The sequence below is a fragment of the Hippoglossus hippoglossus genome, chromosome 13, assembly GCF_009819705.1.
Source record: "Hippoglossus hippoglossus isolate fHipHip1 chromosome 13, fHipHip1.pri, whole genome shotgun sequence".
Taxonomy (NCBI): domain Eukaryota; kingdom Metazoa; phylum Chordata; class Actinopteri; order Pleuronectiformes; family Pleuronectidae; genus Hippoglossus; species Hippoglossus hippoglossus.
The window spans coordinates 26348272-26375953 of record NC_047163.1 but is presented as its reverse complement, the minus strand read 5'-3'; the positions used below and the strand labels follow the sequence as shown (position 1 = coordinate 26375953).

Sequence of the window (27682 nt, the reverse complement as noted above, 5' to 3'; positions counted from 1 at the left end):
TATGGTTTGTGTATTAATTCCACCATGTATTAATGTATGGTAAACAAATCAGAATAAAGGAGCGAGGAGATTCATTTAGGTGGAAACGCTCACACTCACAGTTTGCGTGTTTGGAAAATAGTTTGGTGACATATACATTAACCAAATGATTAAACCTCCTCCTGATTAAACCTCATATATTTCTTCACAGTGGTTCATTCAGCTCACGGTTGTAACAGTGGTGGGACAGAACAAGGTGGGACTCCTCAGCGGCTCCAAATGAATTCACGTCCCTGTCCCGTTCCCGTGCTAGCGGACCCGTGACAGCTTCCCTGATTGGACCAAAGTTTTCAGCCTCGGCCAATCCCCGCGCCAGACAGCGTGCCGGGTCCATCCGTGCAGCCAATCAGAGGCGTGAGCGCTGACTGGGGGAGAGAGAAGAGCCGAGCTGCTTGTGACTGTTTCTCCTCATTTGAACCGGTGTCAACAAACAACAACAACAGCCCCTCGTCCCTGCAGCGCCTCGACCACCACTAACCCTCATATTAACACCACTCAGATATCTGCTAAACGTCCAGGAATCCAACCTTTCTCCCACCGTCGTCACATCTGGACTCCTGGCCGTCCCGAGACGCTGGTGCTCGGCTGCAGCCCGGCTGCGGCGAACCTTCACCCAGGCTAACCGAGGCTAACCTGCAGGGAGACTTCTCAACGGGCCGAGGCGAGTTCCTATCTTCCTGCTGAGGAGCCGGTGCTTGGAGCAGCAGCCTCCCCGTCAGGAGGACACCCTCGCAGGGGTGGTGGAGGAGGTATGACTGCGTTGGCGGGGTCAATATCCATGATGATGCGACCCACGCTGGCTCAGAACTACCCCCGCAGCGGCTTCCCACTGGAAGGTAAAGCATCACACTGCCACGGGGAGCGGCTGGAGGTGCACACAGGACACTGGAGTGAGAATCACTTTTTACCACAGACTTTTCATCCAGTCTCATACTGCGTAAAAACACAGGCTTTATTAGTATATATATATTCTATATATATAGATTTATAGCAATTTATAGCAATTATCAAGAGTAAAATCTTAACTTGACTCTTTAGCTGACATATTTCATTATTTAGTCATAATTCTACTCACTATTATTGCATGTTTCATAATGAACTCATTGTCCATACTTTTGTTTTCTCTTTCACAACAATTTTAGTGTAGTTCAAGCAACTTTTAGCAAACTTTTCTGCAGCCTGTTTGCAATTATTATGCTATCAACAAAATGTTTTGTATTGTCAGAAATAATTTTACAATTTCCCTGGGATAGTTTTACAACTGTACATGTATTTCAAACAGTTTTAATGAGAAAATACTGATTGTCAGCCATTTTATGCAATATATATGAATGTTTGCATGTCAGTTGAAACTTTCTGGATCACAGTGGAGACATTGAGACGCTCTTATTATATTTTGATTTAAATGTATAGTGTCCACCCCACTGGGTCAAGGCCGAGTCAACCAGCTCGGGGGAGTGTTCATCAATGGCAGGCCTCTGCCGAACCACATCCGACATAAGATCGTGGAGATGGCCCACCACGGCATCAGGCCGTGCGTCATCTCCCGGCAGCTCCGGGTCTCCCACGGCTGCGTGTCCAAAATCCTGTGTCGGTACCAGGAGACGGGCTCCATCAGACCCGGGGCCATAGGAGGCAGCAAACCCAAGGTAAAGAGCCCGAGAGCGGGGCAGAGCCGCACAGGCTCCCGTAGACCAGGGATGATGAAGCTTTAACCCTCAAACCATCAGAGGCTATATTTTATTACCTATTATATTTTACTTTCATTCACCTTTTAATACAACCCTGTGTAGTGATACATATATAACAGCAACCTGTTGAAATTAGTCATAACACTCTGTTTGCATTGTGCCCCAAGGGCCCCATCGAAGTGAATAAACAGTGTAACTTTTCTGACCCTTGAAGCAGGGAACAACACCGGACGTGGACAAGAGAATCGAAGATTACAAGCGGGAAAACCCGGGTATGTTTAGCTGGGAGATTCGGGATAAATTACTGAAGGATGGGATATGTGACCGCAACAACGTGCCTTCAGGTAAAAAGGGCAGAAATGACTGGATATTCACATTATTATTATTATTATTATTATTATTATTATTATTATTATTATTATTTTACGACTTAATACTTCAAATAAAAGTAATATCAGACCAAGTCATTTAAAAAACATTTAAGTGCTGAAAAACTTTCTTTCCCTTCAAACATTCTGACAAATTTCTTTCAGTATTTCAATTTGTTGAGGTTTTTAATTGTTTATATATTTAATGTTCTGTCAGTTTGTGGATATCATTGATATTACATATTTATATTGATATCATTCTTACCACATTTGCCCACTTTTTGACTTTCACAGTGAGCTCAATCAGTCGCATCATGCGGAGTAAATTTGGGGTTAAAGGCGATGAGGAGGAGGATGAGGATGAGATCGAGAGGAAGGAGTTGGAGGACCACGACCGCAGGGCCAAACACAGCATTGAAGGCATCCTGGGAGACAGATGTGAGTGAAAACTCTTCAGGTCGTTGTTGACGCTGAATAAGTAGAAGTAGAAAAAGAAAGTTGTCTGTTAACTCTAACTGGAGTTCTCTTCTTTTCATGCCCATGACCTCAAAGTGTGTAGACACACACGCTAGAGCCCTGTTTGATCAGATCTCTTCTCAGCGAGTCCATGTGATTTTTATTTAGTGTCCAATGCTAAAGTGTCTGTGCTGTGGGAAGCACCGGTGAAGTGAGAATTTAACAGCCGTTCTGTCCATGTATAATCTGCAGCTGGTGTGGTTTCCAGTGGATTAAATTATAGAGCAATACAATCCCATTTTGCAGAAACAGGAGGGATCAATACAACGCACCTCCAACCTGTTGAATGCTTTTGAGCTGAGTTTAAAGTGGAGAAGCTTTTATTTGATAGTACAAACCAGGAGTATGTGAAGTTTTAGCGTGCTGTAAACTTGTTTGATGGGGGTGGAGAGTGTGTGTCGTCCTTTGTTAGGAATTCTTTATCGACCATATCTCTCCCGCTAATGCTTTTCCCATGAGGCCATACCGTAAATCAAACAGCAGGTGATGACCCTGCATGTGCGGGAAAAGTGTGTGTGTGTGTGTGTGTGTGTGTGTGTGTGTGTGTGTGTGTGTGTGTGTGTGTGTGTGTGTGTGATGTGTGTGTTCAGCGGTCTTGTAAAAGCTGTTTGGATGAACAATCATGTTACTTTAAGTGTGGACATAAGGATGCACGTATATATTTTAAAAGCTATATTATTCTCCCGAATAAGCAAATTGCAGAGATAAGGCGTTGTAAATGCTTCCTCTAATATTTAAGTGTAATGCCTTAATGAATTATAGAAACATAGTTCACATTACTCTGAGCCAGTTGGTTGGACATTATTTTTATGCAACAAATCGATTTTTATTAGTGTCTCAAACGGCAGTGTGCACTATAAAACATCGACCACCTGTACAAGCCACGTTATTCGGTCTCCCATTCAGCCTGTGCATCCGGAAACCAAGGGGAATTATTTTAAATGACTTAGATAAGTTGCCTTTAATGCAATTTAGATTATATTTCGAGTGGATTTAAACAAAGAGGAATATAATGATACATTCTGATGTGATTTGAAACAAATGTCACTGTTTCATTTATATTTAAATTTTAGAACAAATATTTTTCTTGCCAACAAAAAAATATGGTAATTTTGCAGTGTAGGCGCAAGCAAAACGTTTTATTTTATTTTCGGTGTAAACTGTATGAGGTGTCAGAGGCCAGAGAATAATAACATTACATATTCTCCTCACAGACAGTAGCTATAAGTGGAGATGTGGACTCATCGCTCTGCAGCTACATTAAAGCTCTAATTAGCCCGTTTTAATGTAATTTCCTCATTTTTAACCTACGTCATTAGAGTGGAAATCTGTCCTGCTGGTACTTTCCAAATTATTACAGCTTCCTCAACGGGCACATACATCTTCTCTTAAACAAACACGAACAAGCTGTGGCCTCATCAGAGAGTTTGGCATCAGATAATAAACTGACAACGACACCGTTTTAGTCGATTAAACCAATTTAAATGTTTTTACTTTTTACCCGAGAAAACGTCATTATTCTTAATAACTCGTAGTGTCGGTGTGTGACAGGCAGCCAAATAATTCCAGGGAAAAACACTGGAGGGGATGGAGGTTGGGACCGTTCAGGCTGGAGATGTTAGAAAGAAAATTTAGAAAAGTAAAATAAACGTTTTATAGTTTAAAACTTGCTGCATGGCCAATTAATAAGACAGCACTGCGTGTCCAACACTGGCACCACAGTATAAACACACGCACAAATGAAATATTCAAATGTGTTCCACCGCTTTCCTTTCACTTTTTAAAAGAGTTTAAGCAGGGAAATGTCAACATGCGTCCCAGGCTCCTCTGTGACACTGTCTCCATCTCTGCGTCCGTGAAAGAGCGCAGGAGAGACAAAGGACAAAATGTCCCCCAGATGAGTTGATCAAACATTTGTTCAACGGTTTCCATCTCCGGACAAAGACACGCCTCGCGCGCACAACGGGACGCTCACGGATGAACTTGGGAGACAAAAGCGCGTGAGTCCATTTGGGGCTCACGCTTGGGCTGCGCGCGGACAAAAGGCCAGCTTGGAAACAGCTTTGGCCGCCGCGAAAAGAAGAAGGAGAAGAAGAAGGCAACCTGTTTATAATTCAGTCCGAGGGGAGGGGAGAGAAGGGCAGAGGAGAGCTCCGCCACAGAAAAGCCCGACAAAACACATTATGAGGGCCGCAATGAAGGATGAATTATTCAGGGAGCGGTCCGGCACGGCACGGTTAAGAGGGCCAGTCCATGCAGCACAGAAAATGGCCGTTTTCACCTACAAAATGTTCCCCTTTTGGGGTCGCCCAAAGAACGCGACTGCCATTCACGGTGACAATGGAGGCCTCTGAAATCCATTCACGCAGCGCTGAGGGATGCGCGCTCGCAACCCAAACTTGCGCACACGCGGCTGTGCAGGCTGCGCAATGAAAGTGCTCACCTCGGATTTAAGATGTGCCATTTTTTAAAGTAACAAACTGTGTGGCGGGGTGATGGAGAGTGCGCACGTGCGTTTGTTAAGAAAAGGGAGTACAAAATGACACAGAACTAACATATAAGTCCATAAGAAACATTTTAGGTCGCCAACATAAGATAAAACTTGTGTAATAGTTTATAATAATAATAAGACGTGACACTGCAAAGTTACACGCTCATTTGCAGTGTTTATTTGGTTTTCCTGACGTCAGAAACCTGTGCGTAATTTTCTATCTCCAGCGCTATAAAATGGAAAAATCAACAAAGTTGGAATGAGTGGCATTTGATTGAGTTTGGTGGCTGTGTTTGTCATAATATTCAGACTGTAATTGGTCAATGAGACTAAGTGGATGACGAATAGCACCATGCCATCTCCAGCCTCCAACTCATGCGCCACGATTCTTTGATGAGGGCCGGCCCGTGCCCCCGCGGACATTAATAATGTCTTCTAAATGATGTCGATATTGTGCTATGTCACATTTAGCTAATGACGGAGGGAGTGTATTACAGAGTGTTTGCGGTGAATAGGGACCAATGTTCTCCCCGGAGAGCCCCGGTCTGGCCCGGAGCGCATGCTTCACAATGGGGGCCCCGGCCACCCGTCCTGCGCTGCGCACAGCTCCGAACAGCCGTCCCCTCCCGCTCCTCCTCCTCCAACTCTTGCTCCCCCAAATCTCTTCAAGCAGATTAAATCGACTCTTTTATTTCATCTCACTTTCATCTGGAGAGCAACACCGCCCCTCTCCCTCTGTTTCCTATTCTTCCTCTCTGTTTCTCTCAGCCTGCGGCGCACTACTCGTTTAATATCTGGGCTGCGTCATCCGGAGCGCACAAAGGAAAGTCAGTGCTGCTCCGCAAAGTTTCTAATTAAGTTCTTTATTAACCTTCTGCCTGGTTGATTAACAATATATTTGTGTTACAATTACAATATGTGAGGCCCATAAAAAAACCCATGTCTGGTCATTATTGGTATAGAAATAGTTTGAGCAGTTTTCACTGTCTGCTTTGGAACAAGGCATGTAACTTTTCAAAACAAGACATTTTAAGTCGATTTATCATGTCAACAAAAAAAATGTCACACCAAACTATCAAAATAACACCTTTAATTTGATTCTGTATTCGATTTGTAAGACAATATCAAACCAACATTTATTTGCCCTGATTTTCTATGACCTGTTGCTTATCCCTGATTGGTAGCAGCTTGTTTGAATGGTGGCTTTAGTGCATTAATATTTGCAGTTACATGGTCAGAGGTGAGAGTTAATTGGAATTGTAAAAAAAAGTCATGTGAACACAGAATGTTATTAATAATAAATATTGAATGACTTAAGTATTAATACAGTTGTAATCCAAGGCCTTATTTTTTGTAAATATAAATATAAACCAAACCACATTTTCTCCCAAATCCCTGTGCAATAAGTAAATATGAGTTAAAATCCATACTCATAAAAATACCCCACCCCTTCTTCTTCTCTTCTCCATTTTCTATCAAATATTTATGTATTTGGCAGTAATGTTAGCCCTCCAGGCCTGTTGCAGAGCTGTACCAAAATCCCAGCGTCATAGTAATTAACCCTGAAGACAAAGTTAATGATTAAAACAGTCACAGTGTCCCTGCCCTCTCCCCCTCCCACCTCCTGCCTCTCCCCTCTCCCTCCTCCATGCTCCACATTTTCACAGTGTATCTTTTAGGGTCCATACTTCGTTAGGTGAAATTAACCAGATAATACAGAGGAGCCTTGTTGAGGGCCGACACACACACGCATGCACACACACTCACGTTCACACTCACACACACACACGTACACACACATACACACACACATTCCATGCACTCTGCAATACAAACAGTCAAAGGGATAACTTTATTTGGTGAAAGGGGATCCTGGAAAGGGCTAATTGAATAAGCCCGGGATCTTTGAAAAAACCCTACCATGGTGAGCGCAGTCATCATGTCATAATTAGGTTTATTGAGGTGCATTCCTTCAATCTGCCTCCATTCTCCCGGCCTCATTGTATCCACGGCCCAGGCCAACGACTGGGGGACAAAAGGGAACCGTGAGCAGACAATACATGAAAGAGCCATAAAGATTTAGTTGGCTTTGTCGCAGAAACGGAGCAGGACTTTGTTTGTGTAAATAATGCGAGTGAATGAAGAACTTTGGGTCTCTCTGCCACTTGGGGTGAAGGATGGCGTGCTGCAAATGCAACATGTGGGCACACACTGGATGAGTGCCAGGCCCATGACGTAGGAGAGGAGAGGAGAGGAGAGGAGAGGAGAGGAGGAAAGAGGAGATGAGAGGAGGAAAGAGAGGATTGAGGGGAGAGGAGCGAGGGAGCAGAGGTGGAGGCAGAGAAGGTGAAGTGTGTGTTTGGTGTTTGCAGAGGCATTTGAGCTGAGGTTGACTTTTCACTTTGTACTTGAGCTGTTTGTAGTTGTGATCTGAACATCAGTGAAACGTCAACTTGCTCGACCGCTCACTGACAAAACCATTTCTACAAGATAAAAAAAATTGCAAGGGATATTTTACATGTTTTACAATTGCGTATAAGTATCTGTTTTTGCATATTAAATTAAAATCACAGAAGATGCTCCCCAACACACAGACTAAAACATTTAAAATATGATTTCAGCACGTAAAGCATAACTTTAGGTGATGAGTTAATTCATTGATTAGTTGATGGACATAAAAGTACATGTCAGCTATTTCAGTATCAGTTTGGTCATCCTCTGTTTCAGGCTCACTAATATGAGGATTTGGTGATTTTATCTGTCATCGTCTTTGGGTTTTCCAGTTTTGGTCAGACAGAACAAGACGGATGACATCACCTTGGACTAGAACATTTTATTTATGGATGTTTTTTACATTTTCTTGCATGCTAGAGACCAAAAAATTAACCAGATAATCAAGACAAAAATCAGCAGATAGACTGAGAATGAAAATAATTGTTAGTCGCAGCCTCAGTAATTTGCCAGTTGCTGTATCTGTCTCGTCAAATGTGACAAAGACGGAACCAATAAGGTCTCGATGGACCCTATAATAGCTATTGGCTATTACTGGCCTATAAACTGAGTGTCTGGTGAAGAGGGCTCTGTCTGTCCGTTGAAAGAATGAATGTATCACTCAGTGAGTCCCTGGGCACAAGGGCAAAGGGGGGCACGAGGGCCAAGTGGTGAGCACCAAATCACTCTCCTCTACCCTGGGGCTCTCTCCGTCTCTCTGTCCCTCTCGCCTCGTCCCGCACTCCTCCCTCTCCCGTGAGTTTTTTTCTAATAAGCCCATGCATGATGACTATTCAAGCATGAAAACATAGTTATCTGCAAATGAATGGCTGCTCTATGCTTCATTAAAGCCTCTTTTTCCTTTCACACTCTTATTGTGACCCTCTGATATCAATTCAAAGGGCAATTAATGAATGCACACCAACTTTGAAGTCAGGGTGATTTCTGAGTGGGAGGGGAGGGGGGTGCTTGTGTGTGCGTGTGTGCATGTGTGTATGGTGGTTGGAGGGGGCAGGGGGCAGGGGGTATTTGGGGTATTCCCCCCTTCAAGACCCCGAACTAGCGCCCCAGCCTTCACCCGTGATGGACTAGCCACATTGAGCTGCGAGCGAGCGAGCCCCAAAGACGGTTTGAAGGGAGTGAAAGAGTGAAAAGGCCCGCCGAAGGTCAAGTAGAATGGCTCGCCTTAGAATAAGGCCCCTCTTTATCTGCTGCAAGTATGCACAACAGCTGGGGGAGGGGGGGCAAGAGGGGAGAGAGGTTGTTTTTTAATGTGCATGAGTGTGTTTGTGTGTGTTTGTGAGAAAGTAAGAAAGAATGTGAGTGTGGGTGTGGGTGCTTTTTTCCTCTCGTACATTTGTGTGTTGGGGAGCGTGATTGTTTTTAATGTCTGTGTATGTCATTGTGTGCGTGTACTTGGGGTTAGGGTCGAGTGTCAAAGTTTGCCGAGGCCAGCCAGAGGCCAGTAAATGCAGCATCTACGCTGCTGATGGGGGACAGGCAGCTGTCAATCACCTGACTGATGAGGCCTGACTTTCTTTTAGAGCTTTGTTAACTAATTAGACGAGAAGGCGTTGTGTCGCACAAGGGAAAAGAGGCTTTAAATGTGTGTTGATGCCGTAGTCGTGCCATGATGTGCACACTCTCAGACAGGAAAGCATCAAGCAGGCGCAGAAATGGTGGCATCTCATAGATTAATGTTGTACACATAATTGTATTGGTCTTTGGGTTTTACAATGTCAGCTGTAAAATGCGGTGTGCGATGAGAGTCATCAGTTTTGCTCAGGTTCTTTGAATGAATGTACCACTCTGTAGAATTCAATCACAGGTATTTCCTTCTTCCAGTGGGGATTCACTGCCAAACCAGTTCCTTATTCATGTTTACCATCTGAAGGTTCAGGTAAAATCACTCCTCACTCATTCAAAATGAATGCAGCATTATACATAACATTACCGCTATTCTTAATGTTCCACTAAATCTTGTTATGTGTGCATCTTTGTAAATTGTGTAAGGTAAATTGCACCGGTTCAAATTCTTCACTGTTCAGGAACTTTGAGCGTGACTGTAATATTCAAAGGGTAGTACGTCACAGTGGTGTGCATATGGACTGTGGCAGATTAATAGCTGCTGTTGTTCGTAGAGGCAGCCTGACAGTGCCAGGGAGAGGATGAAGTCCTCAAACCTCCTCTCTGTCAAAAAAAAAGAGCTTCAGAATGACAGTGAACTTGTTCACAGCTCACCTTGTTGGATCTCAGCATGTTCCCTACTGACTGGAGCTGAGCTCGTCATTTTCCACTTTAAAAAGACAGAGAAAAAGAAGTGCAGGGTCACAGGGCCGCAGCGGGTCGCTGTCCCCCGGCGCTGCACAGGAAACAGGGTTAGAAACACATTTAGCTTTAAATGACAGGTACTCATTTCCCACTCCCCCCCCGGACACCCCTCACATTTACAACTTGTCATGTCATTTTTTTTGCACCATAACAAGGCAGTGATTAACGACAGTTTGCTCACACGTGGCAACGCACATCGGTTTTTTTTGTTTGTTATATTTTTACACTCACGTTCTAACAGACACACACACATATACACACACACATAACTCTGGCACACTCATTTACAGAACAGCTGTGAAGGTTGAAACTCCTTCTTAGCAAGTCAAGTGAGTTTGACTTGACACACACACTCACAAACACACACACACACATTCTCTTTCTTAACCCACCAGAAAGAGTCGCAGATGGGTCCATAAGCTGTCAGTAAAGCCATTATTCGGCCCAGCATCTGCCTGCCTTGACTTCTATATACTGTTTAATGCAGTCGGCCAGTCACTTAGTCCCCTGGCTCCTGAATAGGAGCAGCATGGTCGGCCCGCCCAAATAAATGCTGCGTTTGTCTCCTCTGCCTTTTGTTTTGTGTTTTTTGAGAGGGGTAGGTGGAGAGAGACTGAGGGCGGGGAGGGGGCAAATGTGTCAGAGGCTCAATTTACCCTCACTATTAACCAAAGCCTCAGAAGAGTTACTGGGATGTCCGAAGAGGGGTGTAAATAGTCCACATATGGTCAGTTAATTCCCCCAAGTCCCAAAATCCAAGTTTGACATATCCCCTTTCTCTCACTCTCTCTGGCTCTCACGCACACATGCATACATTCTCAATATGTACTGTCTCAGCGGACATATTTAAGCCTTTGTGTCCCCATCCAACTGCGCCCCCCCCCCCCCCCTTTGAATTAAAAAAAAATCAGCAATGCCAAAGTCTTTCCAACAGTCTGCTTCAGCTGAACCCTTCTCCTGGTTTTTCTCTTCCCTGGGATGGCGTTGCCCAGCGGGAGCCATTTTGGGCTTTCTTGGCTGCGGAGAGGTTGTTTTGGCTTGGAGTCCCATGCACTGTGTGCCTCTCAGGGCTTCAGTTTGGTTAAATTAAACAGTTTTCTTTTCTCCTCTTACCCTGCTTCCACCCACCCCCACCAACTGCTCGTCTCTTATTTTGTGGCTTAATGCTTTTCCGCTCCCGGGCCATCTTGCAGAGGCTGCTTTTTGTACTTAGATAATTTTACCCTTTTAAGGCTCATATTTTCTCATATTTCGATGAGCTGACAAGAGCCGGGACCACGTCTGCAGCCCCCCGCTACTTTAAGCTGAGGTGGAGCAAAAGTATACAGAGAGAAGTCAAGTGTTTATGGGGGCTATAAATACAGCGTTTTAAGATATAGCATGTATATACAGGCAGGGAGCGATATGGGTTAGAGTGGATAATTTGATTGGCCAAGGCTATTTGGCGGTGCCAAATCGATGTGATCAGATCTTAGGGATAGCGAGGCGATGACGGCAAACGGGGCACTCTGAAACCACAGGTTTACAAGGCTGAAAAAGATCCGGGAGGCAAGGGAAAGGTTTCTCCCCCATCTCTCCTCCTAATCCTGCTATTCTTTGTCTCAGTAAGATAGGTAATATACAGTATAACCTGATGCTGATTTGACTTTATGTATCATCATCACAAATATCATTTCGGAAAGTGTTGTGCATGTGTTTGTGCTTGACCACACTTAGAGGCATGTGAGCAAGTTAATGGATGCTACAGCGGAGATGCCTCAGGGCTGACAAGTTTGGTCACATGGGCTTGGAGGACTGCGGTCTTTGGGCGTGTGTATGTGTGTGTGTGTGTGTGTGTGTGTGTGTGTGTGTGTGTGTGTGTGTGTGTGTGTGTGTGTGTGTGTGTGTGTGTGTGTGTGTGTGTCTGTGTGTGTCTGTGTGTGTCTGTGTGTCTGTGTGTCTGTGCATGTTTATGAGCTCTTAAACTAAGCTGTGTGTAGTAGTTAACTTCACAGGAATAATTGGGTGGCAGCCTTCTCTGTTGACACAACTCTGACACCAAAACACCCCGCATGGAATCATATTTTATCGTTGCCACGTTGTTGATGTTTAATCAGACATGTGATGTGTACGGTAGTGGAATAAACTTTTTTTCTTTTGTAAAACAAAAAACTAAAGTATTCTTCAGTTCTAACTGACTGCTGGGAGTCGCAGGTATTTAACTTTTAGGGTCGTTAGCGGTCGTTGAGGTTACCTTACCACAATAAAAGTACTGAGAAAACTTTTATCTTTTCTTTTTTTAATATGCTTTTGTTCTTACAGCAATCCAATCAAACCAAGCTTTTCAATGTCCTCAACAGACACACTAAAACAGCAGGTCGCTCTGGTGACTTCAAATTTTAAATGTGTCAGAACAACTGTTACCCATAACCAAAAGGAAATATTTTTACCATCGGAAAGTCACGCTGAAAGTTTTATTTAGTGTGGAGATTACATGTAACATGTTGAATCCTATCCTTATTAGGTTGTGAAGTATGTTCAATGTGTTTAACAAAATTATTAAAAAGTAGATTAAAAATAAAAGGTTATGTTTGCAATGCAAATACTTATTTGCTTACCTACAAATTCTAAATATTCAGTTGAAATGACAACTTATCTGACTGATTGCTAGAATGATTGTTACAGAATATTACAAACAGGTATGTGGTGCTAAAAAGTCATAGAAATATTAAGAAAAGAAACAGACAGGTTTTAGAGTAAGTGAAGAAGAGAGTGAATATATCGTGAAGGACGCACTTCCCTTTCACCTCAACTAGTGTTCATGCATAAAGGGCGCACAAACTGTGATTATACTACGCCTCCGCCAACAACAACAACAAAAACACAGATGCCCAGACAGACTATCCCCATGGGTACATTTACATCCACAACAACAGCCCCGGTTGCCCCTCTCTACTGCCCTTCCCACCCCCTCAGGTGCTCTTACAGTTCCCTCTGGAGGAAGGGGGTGGTTTTTTGGGGGGAGGGGGGAGGAAGGGGGTAGAATGCCCCCCGGCTGTGCCCCCCATCTACCCCCCACCCCTCTCAGCCCTCTGCAGAACCTCTTTATGCCCCCCACCCCCTCCTCGGCTCCCCCATGGGGCAGGTGACAGCCCTCCACTGTGAAGGGCCGAGGGAGCCATGACGGATTCCACAGATGGAGCGTGGAAATCGCCGGCAAAGACCTCAGCTCTGTGGAGCAACAAAGAGCCGAGAGTCAGAGAGAGAAATATGGGTGGAAAAGAGAGGGATGGGGAGACAAAGAGCGGGTGAGGCAGGAGGAGGGAGGAGAGGGTGGTGCTTGTTTAAGGAGGGTGGTGTGACAAAGTGCAAAAAGTGTGTTTGTTGGGAAAAGTAACGAGTTGATAGTGTTAGAGGAGAAAATGTGCAAAGTCGGACGGCTTCCCCTGTTTTCTGAACGCTGGTAGCCACTTTTTTTATCACCTTATGTTTTAGATGTCCGCCACATGATTTGCAGTCTTGAAATAATCATGTTGCATTGACCGAGCCTCCCCACAGACATTGTTATCGTTTCATTCCATCATCTTATCTTGTTGTATCTCAACATCAAGAGATGTAGCGAAGTGGAGTGAAACAAATGAGCCCACTTGATTCCTCCATAAAGGATCTGATTCAGGATTTTATCACGACCAGACTCCCGAGACTTCGTAGGTGCCACTCTGTCGCTTCTTTTGAAAAGTTCTGGAAGCCCCGGTAGCAGTCATAACCAATAGGTAATTCCAAAGTGATTAAGGATTTTGCCGGCCGCTTCAGCTTTCCCAGGGCCCAAATCCCTGTGAAATGCTGAGGAACGTGCATGCTGCTAAAGTCGCAGGGGGAGAGAGTAAGCATTCCTCGCAGCCCTCCTCTATGCAGGAACTGGGGGGGGGGGGGGGGGGGGGGCTCCGAAAGGCCTCATCTCTTGTTTTTCAGCCATCCTGTCCAAAACTCCAAAGCCCTACACTCCACACCCCAAATTCCTTTTCACCTTCTGAAACATGAGCCAAATAAAACGTTTGTTATTTGAGTGTTGTCGCCCACAAAGGCTGATTGGTTTTGTCACTGCATGTTTTTTCACCAGTGATGAGGAAACAGTTTGTACAAAGTTCCAAAATCAGCTGATGAAAATGAAAATCAAAACCTCTATGGTCATTTTGCGTTTTGTGGTGTGTCTTAAATTCTAAACCCACACACAGGTTGCTTAAGAGCTCGCAATCTATGTGTGCAAAATTGCAAGATATTCAACAAAGGCTTAAGGCAACATCTCCATTTATCTCGCTCCCCCCTTTGAAAATATTTTACTTTTTGCCTTCCTCATGCTTGAATGTTTCTTTACCAATTTGCTCCTAATGCATGTTAAGTTGACTCCCACTGCTATGTGTTGCGAGGAGAAAATCGCTGAAGGGGGAGAGAGGATCAGTTTCACATGAGGGGCCCTGAGCTATTTGGATTCTCTTGTATTTTATTGTTGCTTCTGAGGGGGAACTAATACAGTGTTGCACACAAAACTTCCCCAATGCTGAGGGGGAATTAATTAAGTGTAACACAAAAAGTGGGGCGCTTTGGCCTTGGTGAACTTAGAAGGGAGCCAATGGAGTGTTTGAAGTAGTGAGTTAAAAACCGAACTGCTGGTTTATAGAACATAGAGCACAATAGTATTAATACTGATCCGAGACAGAGATGAAAAGTAAGAATACAAAAGCTGTCAGGGCCCATGACATCACCGAGGTTCAGTGAGGCTGAAGATCACACTTGATGAAGAGTCAGAAGTATATATTGTTATATTTCTTAAATTCAAGGTATTGATTCAGCTGGTGCTGGAAGATTAGGTGCTTAATAAAATAGTCAATCAACAGAAAGTCAATCAACAGCAATTTTTATAATGTCTAAATGTCGTGTTACAGCTTCTCAAATGTGAGGATTTGCAGTTATTTCTCAGTTTAATGTAATTGGAAATTTAATGAGTTAGGGGATTGAACTCTAACTTGAATCTGATGTTCCTTTTCTGCTGTTTTCTTACATTTTACAAATTAATCATCAATCAAATAGCTAACAATTGAGTAAAATGGTCATAATTGTTCAAAGATGAGATTTTGTATCCAAAGATACACACACAAACACACACACACACACACACACACACACACACACACACACACACACACACACACACACACACACACACACACACACACACACACACACACACACACACACACAGTCACTCAAAGAATGGCCCCTGGATCCAAATTAGCCTTTTGTGTGGCTTTTAGTCCACCAGTCCTCCTGTGGTGCCTTGGGAATCTTGTCCAGTGGGATTATTCCTTAGGCTTGGAATATTCCTCCTGAATGGAGGTCTGTTTGGCTACAAGACCATGAGGAAGACTGATGGTGCCCGGGTGTGTGTGTGTGTGTGTGTGTGTGTGTGTGTGTGTGTGTGTGTGTGTGTGTGTGTGTGTGTGTGTGTGTGTGTGTGTGTGTGTGTGTGTGAAGAAAGGGAAAAAAAGCCCCTTTCCGTAAGAGGGTTAGGTCAAAACAAAACAAATCAGCTGACATTTCACAATTATGCTGATTACTCAATATGATGCCTCCTTGTCTCCTTGTTAATTTACACTTAAGACCAGATTTGGGTTTATAGCATTGGTCTCTTATCTCTTTAACTTGATTCCAAAGGTCAGTGACACTACTGAAGATGTTGATTGGAAATACTCAAATAGTTTTTGAAAGCAACCTTCATCATTTGAGAGATGGACAGCGTCAACTTTTACCAAATGAAACATGTGACATCAGGAGGAAAACTTATCCGGACCCTGTCTGTCTTTTTCTTTCTCCCGCGTTGTAACAGCGAGTCACTCAGATGAGGGTTCGGACGTGGAGTCGGAGCCCGATCTGCCACTAAAGAGGAAGCAGCGGCGCAGTCGGACCACCTTCACCGCAGAGCAGCTGGAGGAGCTGGAGAGGGCCTTCGAGAGGACACACTACCCCGACATCTACACCAGGGAGGAGCTCGCCCAGAGGGCCAAACTCACAGAGGCCAGGGTGCAGGTACGAGAGGACACCTACATGAAGACTGTCGGTGTCACAGTCTGACACAATGTCAGATTTACAAGAACTCATGCTGACGCTTGTTGAACACAAGATCATTTTGATAAGATCAAGGGTCGTGATTATTACCTTAACCACAAAGAGAACCATGAAAAGTTAAATCATAAAAATAACACACACACAGACACACACACATACCTCTCATCCTCTGCTCCCAGGGGCCCAGTTGGGACTTTTCCTTTTTCTGATCTAGAGTCCAGTAAATTCTCCTCCACAGGCTCCATATGGGAAGTGTAAGCAAGCCCAGCATGAGCTCCATACCATATGGACACGGCATGTCACTCACACACTCAGTGCAACCAGCCATGACACACAATACACACACACTAACACACACACAACCTTTTCGCACATCACTGTCTTCAGCCTCACACCCAGATAGAACTGTGAGAGAACTTAGTAGTCAATCTTCCTGTGTGTGTGTGTGTGTGTGTGTGTGTGTATAGTCCAACGAGAATCACTTAACACACACTGATCAAACATCATCATTATCATGTTTTCTAGGTGTGGTTCAGCAACAGGCGGGCAAGATGGAGGAAGCAGGCAGGAGCCAATCAACTGATGGCATTTAATCACCTGATCCCAGGGGGTTTCCCGCCTTCAGCCATGTCCAGTATCCCTCCCTACCAGCTCTCTGACAGCCCCTACCCCCCCTCATCTATAGCACAAGGTAGGGCTCAGACTCAGTTCATTAATATTGTTAATGTTATTATCGTTGTTGAGGGTTCACATAAACAATTGTTTATATAAATCATATTTCTCTTTATGAGTTTGTGGAGAGAAATTGAAACAAAGCTTTGTTCATAGCTTGTTGACGATGCATTTTTTATTTTATACTGTTACTTTTCAAAAATGTTCCAAATTTGAATTTTGGTATAAAAAAAAATACCCCAGACAAACAAGTTCAATTGGATGGACACAAATTTCCAGTTTTTTTTCATTGTCAGGTTTTAGTGTCAGTTTCAGTTAATTGCGTTGAACCTGTGAATGTAAGCATGTTACAGAGTGAAGCTCTAAGTCTCTTTTATTATTTTAAATAAACATTTTTACACGTTTGCACTTTTTGAATTTCTTCCCTGAAATTAATATATTTAAATTACACAAATAATATTTTGACCCAAGTCATTTTTTTTATTACATTACCATTATTTCTTAAAATTGTAAATTTTGAGTCATTCTTTGACATAAATATAATGTAGAACACTCTTTTCCAACTTTCAACTGACGAACCTTGAAAGCGTTCTAATTTTACCCATGATGCCTTTGTTTGTGTCAGAGCCGCCCAGCACGGTGCATCGGCCCCAGCCTCTGCCTCCCTCCTCGGGCCACCAGGCCTCTGGACCCGGAGGACAGGGTGACGGAGGCTCTGCCTACTGCCTCGCCTCTGGACGCCACTCCTTCTCAGGCTACTCCGACAGCTATGTGGGCCCTGGAGGACCGGCCAATCCCATGAACCCCAGCTTAGGAAATGGCCTTTCTCCACAGGTGAGGCTACATATGTGTGTTTGAGGTTTTTTAAGTCACAAATCAAATGGGGATTTAGCTCATAAAGTATATGCTCCAATAATTAAATAAAAATAATTTTGTGTTGAGATTAAGAATCTTTTCCTTCGCAAATTTTAAGAAGAAGTCTGTTGAGACTGGGATTTTATCAAATTTACAAATAGTCTTAAAAAGCTTAATCCTTAAAAAGGTATATTTTAATTGACAACTTATATTCAATTGATATTGAAAAAACACAAAGTTAATTTGAGTCAAAGGATTTAAGTTTGTCAGAGCACCGATTAGGCAGGAAAAGATCTGTGTTTGACTGAACATGTCTCTGGAGACTATAGGACAGTTTGACATGCCACACCAGAGCTGGAGAGAATTTGGAAATGATTTCAAAGAATGAAGCCGTTTGATGTATGCAAGATTTATCTCATCAGTCACACAACTTCATAATATATCAGCTTTAAGATTTTAAACACGTGTTTAAATAATGTTTCTCCTCGGTGTAGAGAACATACATAAACACACTTATTGCTCACGGATTCATTGACTCGCCTACTTTACACCACAAACTCTGTCCACTCTTCAGTCACACGCTCCTCGGCAGAAGTGGAGGACGGCTTCACTCACTCTAGATGACTCTAGAAGGACGGAGGACAATTGAGCTTGTGACAAATGAGAAGTGAAAAGACAATTACAGACAATTATCTCGGCATGAAGTCCCAAGGTCTCCGCACCTAGACAGAGGGTAGCGCAGAGGAGACAGACGAGTTAGAGATCCTAACAGGCAGAAAATGAGATTTCAGCCTGCCACGGTCGGACAGTCACACTTGCGCGGATACACACATGCTCGCAGGTTCACACAATTACAGACACACACTCGCAGTGTAGATAATTGATCAACTCCATGACATTTTAAGGATCAGTTAAGGATTTTGCAACATCTTTTACACAAATATTACATGACATGGTTGAGCAGCATGGCTAAGTCCGCTTCAACCCTCTGTTTAGATTGGAAGATTGATTACTGTATTTTTTAATTATTTGAAATAAAGTAGAGATATGAGGTACTAAGGGAAATATTTGTTCATACTAGCTTTTAATTTTGTAATCCTTGGTTGTGTGAGTTTGGGGAAAAAGTGTGTGTTATCAGTGGATCTCACCAAACCTCTTGTCATGCTTTTGCTTTGGTTCAAAGGATAACCATCCTACTTGTTTTCGATCACACAGTGATATACTGCGTCATGCATATAACATATAACACTAAATGTATACACAGTCCATCCCACTCAACCCCGAGGGAAGCTTCTCTTGATTGAATTCTTAAAATGTTTGCCTCAACATTCCTCCATGTGAAAACAGAGGTTCTAATTTATTTGTATATATTTCATATGCCGGAGAAGGAATGTCCTGCCTTAGATGTTGCCCCCCCCCCTCTTCTGGTCCCGACATTCCCTGCTAACTCCTGGACGCTCTGATTTAGGCCGCTGGCAACGGCAGCGCTCCACTATGAAACACCCTTGATGGAGCCATCTCATGAGGCAGGGAGAGGCATAGGAGAGACAGAGGGATGATGGGTAGAAGAGGTTAAAGAGCAACAACACAAAAGTCACCCAACTCCAGTCCGTTGTCAGTTAACGGACTTGCTACTCGTGGCGTGTTTCAGCCTCGTGTTATCCCCGCTCTCTCTCGCTTTAGACCGAAACCTCCAAATGCAGGTTAATTTTTTAGGAAAATGTTACTTGGCATGGGAGGAAACACAGCTCCCTCTCCCAAATCAACACAGACTCCTCCATTCACCTCCCCTACTTGGGAAATGATTTAAGCAGGACCATGTGTGTATGTGGATGTAGAATAATATGTCACTTAGAGGGTCGAGAGGATCCAAAGAGCAGCGTACCTGCTTCTTATTAGTACAAATGGAGGAGCCTTGAGGCCTTTGCTCTGTTGGGAAGGAGGTGGGATATGATACATATTGAGGTGGCAGGTTATGTTAGAGTTACTCTCATAAGTAATAAAGCCAGTTTCAATTCCTTATTAATGGTTTCTGCTGAGCACTTTGATGAGCGATAGGTACATTCAGTGAGCGTTGAAGAGGGGGGGGTTGGTGGTATTGCGTCTGTTTTGAAACCACTTGAAACGCTTTGCCCCACGGCTGTTTCCATTCTCTTCTGGTTGAGGAATATTCACCCAAATTCGATTATCTGGTCGCTAATAAAGACCAGGTCAAGAGCTAACAGATTTCTCAAACTGCAAACCTATTCCGGGGCTGAACCAGACCAGAGCTCACACAAACCTTTTTCTCTCATGTTATCTATGTCGACATATCTCTGTCGGAGATAAGCTGTTATCTCGTGCCATGGGTTTTTGGAGCAGTGTCAAAAAGGAATTGTAGAATAAGTGGAGCAGTGGATCTGAGACAAATTGCTTAATTCTTCCTCTCTGGTGCTATCTCTGTCTGGGACAGGCTCGCTGGGAGCCTTTTGATGTCTGCGACTGAGGGATTTCCTATGTGTGTCTGAGTGCGTGTTTGTCTTGCTGTCTGATACACACTTCAGTGTTTGTTTTCGCTAAAAGTGACAGATTTAATATATGATAAGTCCTTGTCGGAAACTACAAACACAATAGAAAACACGTCTTCCACATGTGGTGCTCTATCTCTCTAGTCTTATCTGTAAAGAAAATGTTGTCCTTATTTACAGCCTGGTGTTGGGGTTGGGGACAATCACTGTAGTTACCAAACGTCCACATTGTGTTGGTGAAATTTACCCTGTATCTTATAATTTTGATGATGGAGCAAATTAATGGAAGGTGACCATTCCATTGTCGTCTGCTCATTTTCAGCACAAGTTGACTTATACCTAAACAGCAAAAAAAACACAACAACAATTTAATTTCTTCTTTCCCTTCCTCCTTCTCTCGTCAGGTGATGGGTCTGCTGAACCCAGGCGGCGTGCCACATCAGCCCCAAAGTGACTACGGCATCTCACCTCTGACGGGCGGCCTCGAGCCCCCTGCCGGCATGGCCGCCAGCTGCAGCCAGCGCATGGACCACATCAAGGGCCTGGAGGGTCTGACCAGCGTTCCGTCCATGTCCGCTCTGCCCTCCCTGCCCAGCTCCCAGTCCTATTGCCCCCCCTCCTACAGCTCACCGGGCTACACTGTCGACCACGTCGCGTCCTACCAGTATGGCCAGTACGGACAAAGTAAGGTCAATAGACTTCACCTTTTTATTCTCACCTTTTACCTCTACACCTGGACACTTGCATTAGCAAATTTAACTGCAACATACCTTGTATTTTTGAGAGTCACAGGGCTTAGAGATAATATGACCCAAAAAAACCACAAAGCCACATGATTTTTTTTCTAAAGATCTATGACCGTCAGGAATTTAAAAATCTTAACATTTTGCTTGTGCAAACCAATCTGCTTTTATTGTGGCCTTTCACCTATTTTCAGTAAAAGAGTTTAATTTGTTTATTTTTTTGATATGGAGATTGCTCATTAATCAAGTACTGTAAATGCGACACAGTTTACTGTATAAGTTCATTTTCATCTGTTGACCCTTGCCAGTTTTTACAAGGCAACCTGAAATTAAATAAAACAACCTATCTTTATATAATTCCAAATATCTAAGGATAATTCCTGTGAATTATAAATACCATCCAAACTAACCACCCAAAAAAACATGATTAAAACACTACACCCAATAAAAACAAGCCAATAACCCAGGATCGAAATACATTATAACAATCAAGTTATATATCAGTGCAACACTGCGATACAATACAAACCTACAGATACAGATGTAAACTTAATTACTTAAGATACAGTGGAATGATTACACTTTATAACCACATCTTAAGTTTGTATTTAAAGGTCCAGTGTACAAGATTTAGGTGAAAGGGATCTATAGGCAGAAATTCAATATAAAATAATCCTAGTGATGAATTGTTGATTTCTTTACCCTTGAATGTGTCCTTTATATTTAAATACTTTATATTTACATCAGGAGCGGGTCCTCTCTACGGAGGCTGCCATGTTTTTTACAGTAGCCCAAACTGGACAAACTAAACACCTTTTGAGTTTTTATGACAAGTGAAGGCTACCACAGGTTCTCTGTCATGTTTGGAAGGGGAGGGTGAGGTGAGGGGTATTCAGCTGCAACATGCAACTTCACCAGTAGATATCATTAAATTCAACACACTGAACCTTTAAAGGTTAGATAACTATTATTGTTTCTTAAACCAGCAGGTAAAATATTCTGATAGTTGGTATTTCTGGCTAACACGACTGTTTGCCCAAACTTCCTATGCATGTGCTGCACAACACAATCTCCCATGCCCTTGTTGCCCTACCACTACTGTCCCTCTGCATTATAAACTGACTCAGTGGGGGAGTCGCGAGGCCATGTAAAACCCTGAGGCAGGCAAATATTTAAAACGAATTATATCACATAGATTGTATTTTCTTACTATGTGACAGTGAGACGAGGAGGTCTGAACCAAATCAACCAATCTAGTATATGATTATCGGGCACTCTGTTAGTGTAGCAGTCCACGACCCTTTAACCTCAAATCTCTAGCTTCCAATGACTGGAGGTAAAAAGCAGCTGTACATGCAACATAGGTAGCTGCAGTACAACTTGTTAAACAGAGCCAACATTTGTCCAGGTCCAATCATGCAGTCTCAAGTGTTGGGGTTAATTGGGCAGATCTGATTCCACCTCTGAAGCAGTGGGGCCGATGCTGATACTGAACTCTGCGGTCAGGTATACTGTCGAGTCAGCTCCCATCAGGGTAACGTGTAGCTGCAGTGGTGTCTGATCGCCCTCCTCAGACTGTTTGCCCTCAGAGAATACTTTGCTGTCCAGCAGTGAGAGGCTCTTTTCACTTTACATTACTGTTACTTTAAGGGTTAAAATCAACTTCAAACAAATCTCTGTCTAACTTTGGAAGCAACATCGTTCTCTGGCCCGGCGTGATTACAGTGGCCACCGTTTCCAATTTTGGTCTGCAGGGGGTTGACCAATCAGGCTCATCCACTGACCTTGTGGCAACCTCGAGACAAGCGGGCCTTCAAAGAGCTTGGAAACGGTCCAGTGAGTCTGGCAGCGTGTAGCTCTGTGGGGCGGCAGGTATCAAGTGAATATCTAACTTAATATCCGAGAGCAGCAAATGTCTAATGAAATATCTCGGTCAAATATCTCAAAGTGGACAGAAAAAAAGAATTAGAGTGACACACATGAAAACCAACTAGCATGTGGCATTGTGCATGTACACGCAAAGGCTGAAAGGCAGCCACCGGGACAGCACATGCACTCAGCGTACACCTCCACAGCGGTACAAGACTGAGCAGTCCATCTTGATGTGATTAATCAGTGCGACTGGATAGCTGGTGTGCTGTTGGCTGTGGAGCAGCAGAGGAAAGGTCCTTTCTGGGGGTGGACGGATCCTAATAGCCTGTGGCAGGGCAGCTATTAGAAACAGGTGCTAGGACTGAGGTCAGCTGGGGAAGCAGCGCTGCTGCTCCAGGTTTCAGTGCAGAGTAAGAAACTGGTCCACACTGCTGCAGATTTTGATGTCATGTAGCTTTAACTGGACGGCCTCATAGAAATCACTAATGTTAATGAATAAAACACTTATTTGCAGTTTTTTAGGTAATGTCTGTGCTGCGAAGGAGACGAGTCACCTGTTAGTCAGTGTAGCCAATACCACAGGGTCTTTCTTTCTGATGTTTTTTTTACCTGTTCAGCCATGCTGGCAATTCCAGCTCCAGAAAGCAGGAACATAGAACACATCACTTATTGTGCATCAGAACATAAACCTAATAACTGGTCTCAGAAGAACATGGATTTTTGTAGCTTTTCTTCAAATTTGGTACAAATATTTACTTGGACTCAAGGATGAACTAAGTAGATTTTGGTAGTAAAAGGTCAAGGTCACGGTGACCCCACAAAGCACGTTTTTGCCTTGTGAAGGTGATGACTCTGGCAGCCGTGAAGGAATCCTTTCCATTTGGCAAAAACCTTCACTTAGACTCAAGGATTAACTCACTTGATTTCTTGAGGAGATGTCTTCAAATTTTTTACAAAAATTAACCTATGTTCAAAGATGACAGGATTACATTTTTGTGGTCAAAGGTCAAAAAGTCACATGACCTTGAGTTGTTTTGAACTCAATATGTCAGGAATGCCCAAAGGAAATTTCATTACATGTGGAACAAACAGTGGCCCAACGTTTTTTGCCTTGTGAATGTGATATCTCCGGAAAGCCTTGAGGGATTTCTTTCACATTTGGTAAAAACATTCACTTGAACTTGGATTTCATTTTGAGAACCAAAAATCAAAGGTCAAGGTCACAGTGACCTCACATCCCTGTGAATGTGATATATTTGGACTGCCAATAGGAGATTTCATTACATCTAGTACAATTCACCTGGACTCACTGATTAGATTTTGGTGGTCAAAGGTCAAGGACACGGTGGCCTCAGGAACATGTTTTTGATATCTCAAGACTGCTTAAGGGAATTTCTTCCACATTTAATCAGTTGTCACTTGGACTAAGGTTTCTAGATAAAGTGATTACGTTTCAGTGGTCAAAGGTCAAAGGTCACAGTGACCTTATATGAATCTGAAATATGTACACGGAAACTGCACTGGTTGGCTGAGGCATACAACCACAGTGTGGTAATTCTAGTTCAGCTTATGTGTTTTCCAAAAGACACAATAAAGTTTGTTTCTGAGTGAAATTTACACATTTTGCCCCTTAATTGTTTGGGAAAGGATTATATAACAGGTCATAAACCAGAGCTGAGGAAGCTCTTTCCTTTCAAGGGCCTTTTTAATTTGAATAACATCCTTAAACCGCAAGAGTCAATTTCATAAAGAGCTGCTCAGAGAGATGCAAATGTCAGTGTATGTCTCCTCAAAATGTGAAAATCCCCAGGAACTCGAGCAGAGGAAGTTTATTGTAGTTTTGGGTTTGTTGTTGCTTTACAGCTCAATGATTTCTTAATGTTTGTTGTCAGGCACATCAACTGGTTCCACCTTAAACAGCTTTACAAATATATTCAGTTCCTTTTATTTACTTTTCATGTCCTGAATCCTCTCGTCAAATGCCTGAAGGAGTTTTGCGAATTCAACATGCTCAGATGTTACTCTTTTGCAGAGTAGGGAAATGCATGCATGGCCTGCAAAGACAGAAACACCTCCTTTGTATCAGACTCGGCAGTCACCCGGTCCCCACATACAAAAATGGTTAGATGGGCAGGTCTGGATATGTCTTTTGTTTCATCACAGGCCAAAGAGAAAATTGGAAATATCTCCCAATGTCGCTTAGGTTTTTTCAGTATCTTGTGCCACATCAGTAATACTCAGTACTTTGTTTGGTTTATGCAGCTTCGCATAGGAGGAACTCCTTCACAAATTATCCTCCCGAATGAGGTTTCAGCCTCTTAGCTTTAAGCTCGCTTTCCGCAAAACTTGCCTGCGTTACATTGTCTCTGTCAGATTCTGGTCTTGTGAAAGCACACAAACATGCAAATGTCCTACGATCCACTTACAAACACAAATACAAACAAAGAACAAATGAAAATAAATGCATTGTGCTTCACAAACAAATACAGCAGCTTTTACACGTACGAAAAAGACACATAATATCACGTGTCTTTCCGATGTGATTGTGCTGAGGATCTTCTTACAAATATCCACCTCCACAACAGCAGGTGGCGCTATGAGTTGATTGAACATTCACTGCCAGCCACTGGTTGTGATATAATGCAGGATCTACTGTATATAAAGTAGTCTACATAGAATATGATACATGTACTCTATTCTACAGCATTAACAGGATAACATATTCTTCCAGTTTGTATTATCTCTGCCTTAATGCAGATTTAAACTTTTATTTACTTTGAGCGTCTTCACAGTTCTGTTCTCACGTCTCCCTCCATTGACCTTACACCCCAAACCACTGTTAGCACATGCTATGCTAACAATAGCCATATGTCCGTGGAATGGCACGCTAAAACACATGCACAGAATTTATTACAGCCATATATCTCTTTTATCATCCCTCCATCATTCCTTATTTTAAAAAACCCTTCACTGGTAATAATTTAACAAGTTTTTCATCCTTTGTTTTTACAGGTGCCCTTCCTTATCTGAGGCCTGAAATCACCTGATCAGAAGCTTCGGACATTTGTGTGTACAGCCATGGAAGCCGTGAAAAAATCTGGACCAAACTTTTTACTGCCATTTACCAAGACTATGTTCTCCACTGTTGGACTTTGCATGATTAATTCCCGGTGGAGAAATGGACAAAGAAAAAAAAGCAAAGAAGGGACCACAAGATGGAATATCAGACCAAAAACTGTTGATTGACTGTGAACTTTGCTGCATCAGTATAGTCGATGAGCAGCAGAGATGTCAGGGACCATCGACAGCGACCAAACTCCATCTGTGGACTGCAGGGGTCTTTGTAAGGACAGCAAACCTAAATCTATCGTCACAGACTGCCGACGCTCGAAGGAACATGTTTACATATCTTAGGGCCACATGAGTTCATATGAAATTCCACGTATCTCCGACTTAATCCCTGAATTGTATCTGCTGAAGGGCGAAAAGAAAAGGGCTTTGTTGATTTTATTGCATTTATTTGAGATCTCTGCATCCCACTCATGGAGATGAATTCCAGAGAGAAAGAAAACAAAAAAACAAATCTGTGGGTTTTATTGTATCTGAAACTCTAATGTACACCACATCTGTACTGCAGAGATAGAGTTCATTCAAACATTCCTCCTAACCCCCTCCCTCCCCCGCTGTCTCCCTCTCTCTCTCTCCTCTCTGTCCTTCTGTCTCATTGATGTTTCGGACGGTGAGACGAGGAATCCTGGGCCTTTTGTAGTTTTTAGAGCGGAGCTCGGAGAAGGTCAGGAGGTGACTTTAGGGAAAGTGACAGATGAGAGAGCAGTGGAGGGCGGTGGCGGAGAAGTGGCTGTAAAGGCGTGGGTGGGGGATAGGCAAGATCGATCACAAGGGTTGAAAAAAAAGAGAAAGAAAACCCTTTAAAGATCCTCTCCTGGTAAGAAAAAGCCCCCAGGTCACAAGTCACGACCGAGAGACACTTGAGAGACGGAGAGAGTTTAGACTAAAGACGGCCACTCTCCCAGCTGACTAGACGTGCAATATCATGTATCTCAGAGTCAACCTCACCATTAAAACAGTCAAACAAAAAATGTCTTACGAAACGGTTACTCTGGATCTAGTTTGTAACTCTGGAACAACACATGTGCCTTGGGAGGCTCTTGGGTCCAAAACAAATAGGAAACATTGTTAATGTTGCTGTAATTGTACACCGAGGGGACCACATTTGTGAGGACTTAAGCGTCATGAGGAAAAGAGCAAATTGAGGGAATAGCTATGTAAACAGAAAATGACCAGGAATGACAAAGCCAAAAAAGTATTTTTTAAATGTTTTGTGTTGCTCTGGACCTTTTTTGTTTCCATTTTGAAAAAAAGTTGGATGTAAAAAAAGAGTGTTCTGATGCATTGTGGACATATTTATCATCACAGACGTATTGTGTGTCAGCAGTGTCGTTCTCCACGTTGTACAAGTGACAAACAAACTTAATTCATCAAGTGCCTTCACGAGCGCTCTTGTTTTGTCTATGTTAGAGTGAAGCAGCCCTTTCATTTCTTTGATATATTTTTTGTATTATTTGACAAAGCGATGTGACATATGTCATGTGTACAAGCGCATTATCTCTACTATTTATAATAAAATCAAAATTCTGAAAATAGCTTTATTCACTTTATTCATAGTTTTATTCACTTTCCGTCGGCTGAGCGGTAATTGCAAAATGGAGCCTTTGTGTTTATTTTTGTGCCACGACTTGAGAAAAAGAAAGCAAGTGACTGTGATTCACTCTATAGAAGAATACAAGTGCTGTCGGAGACAAATATGTACTTTTGAAGGCGCTCATGTGAACCCTCTAACCAAAATAGGGGCCAGCCAAATGGGGATCACCAGACATTCGATTTGCCACTGAACACAACAGGCTTTCTCACGGATGGCTGTAAATGCTCAGACATCTGCATTGGTGTGTATTAATACCCCCGCTGGCCCCTGCTACTGTAACAA

General features: G+C 43.1%; 2 protein-coding genes across 12 annotated transcripts in view; one reads left to right on the top strand and one right to left on the bottom strand.

The window, feature by feature from the left end:
* sgpp2 (sphingosine-1-phosphate phosphatase 2) overlaps window positions 1-15138 on the bottom strand; it is a 39109-nt gene extending 23971 nt beyond the window's left edge. The window contains exon 1 of the mRNA XM_034605435.1: window positions 15120-15138. The gene's annotated coding sequence lies outside the window, so the exon portion shown is untranslated. The remainder of the gene's footprint in view (window positions 1-15119) is intronic.
* Window positions 432-27341, top strand: pax3b (paired box 3b). Of its 11 annotated transcripts, none has more exons than XM_034605426.1 (9): window positions 437-875; window positions 1453-1688; window positions 1948-2074; window positions 2393-2536; window positions 15790-15989; window positions 16554-16719; window positions 17326-17534; window positions 20467-20746; window positions 25690-27341. In XM_034605426.1, exons 1-9 carry the CDS (start codon window positions 791-793, stop codon window positions 25722-25724), a joined length of 1482 nt encoding a protein of 493 aa, XP_034461317.1. In that variant the 5' UTR covers window positions 437-790; the 3' UTR covers window positions 25725-27341. The 11 variants fall into 11 exon arrangements, with proteins under 11 accessions (XP_034461323.1, XP_034461317.1, XP_034461321.1 ...); XM_034605430.1 differs by having other exon boundaries at window positions 1945-2002; XM_034605433.1 differs by having other exon boundaries at window positions 1945-2002; window positions 20467-20751.
* Window positions 27342-27682: the final 341 nt, after the last annotated feature.

Coding starts and splice junctions, on each gene's coding strand:
- pax3b (XM_034605422.1), top strand. CDS start 791: ATGACTGCGTTGGCGGGGTCAATATCCATGATGATGCGACCCACGCTG. Junction 2,075..2,392: donor CCGCAACAACGTGCCTTCAG/GTAAAAAGGGCA, acceptor TGACTTTCACAG/TGAGCTCAATCAGTCGCATC. Junction 16,720..17,325: donor CCCCTCATCTATAGCACAAG/GTAGGGCTCAGA, acceptor TGTTTGTGTCAG/AGCCGCCCAGCACGGTGCAT.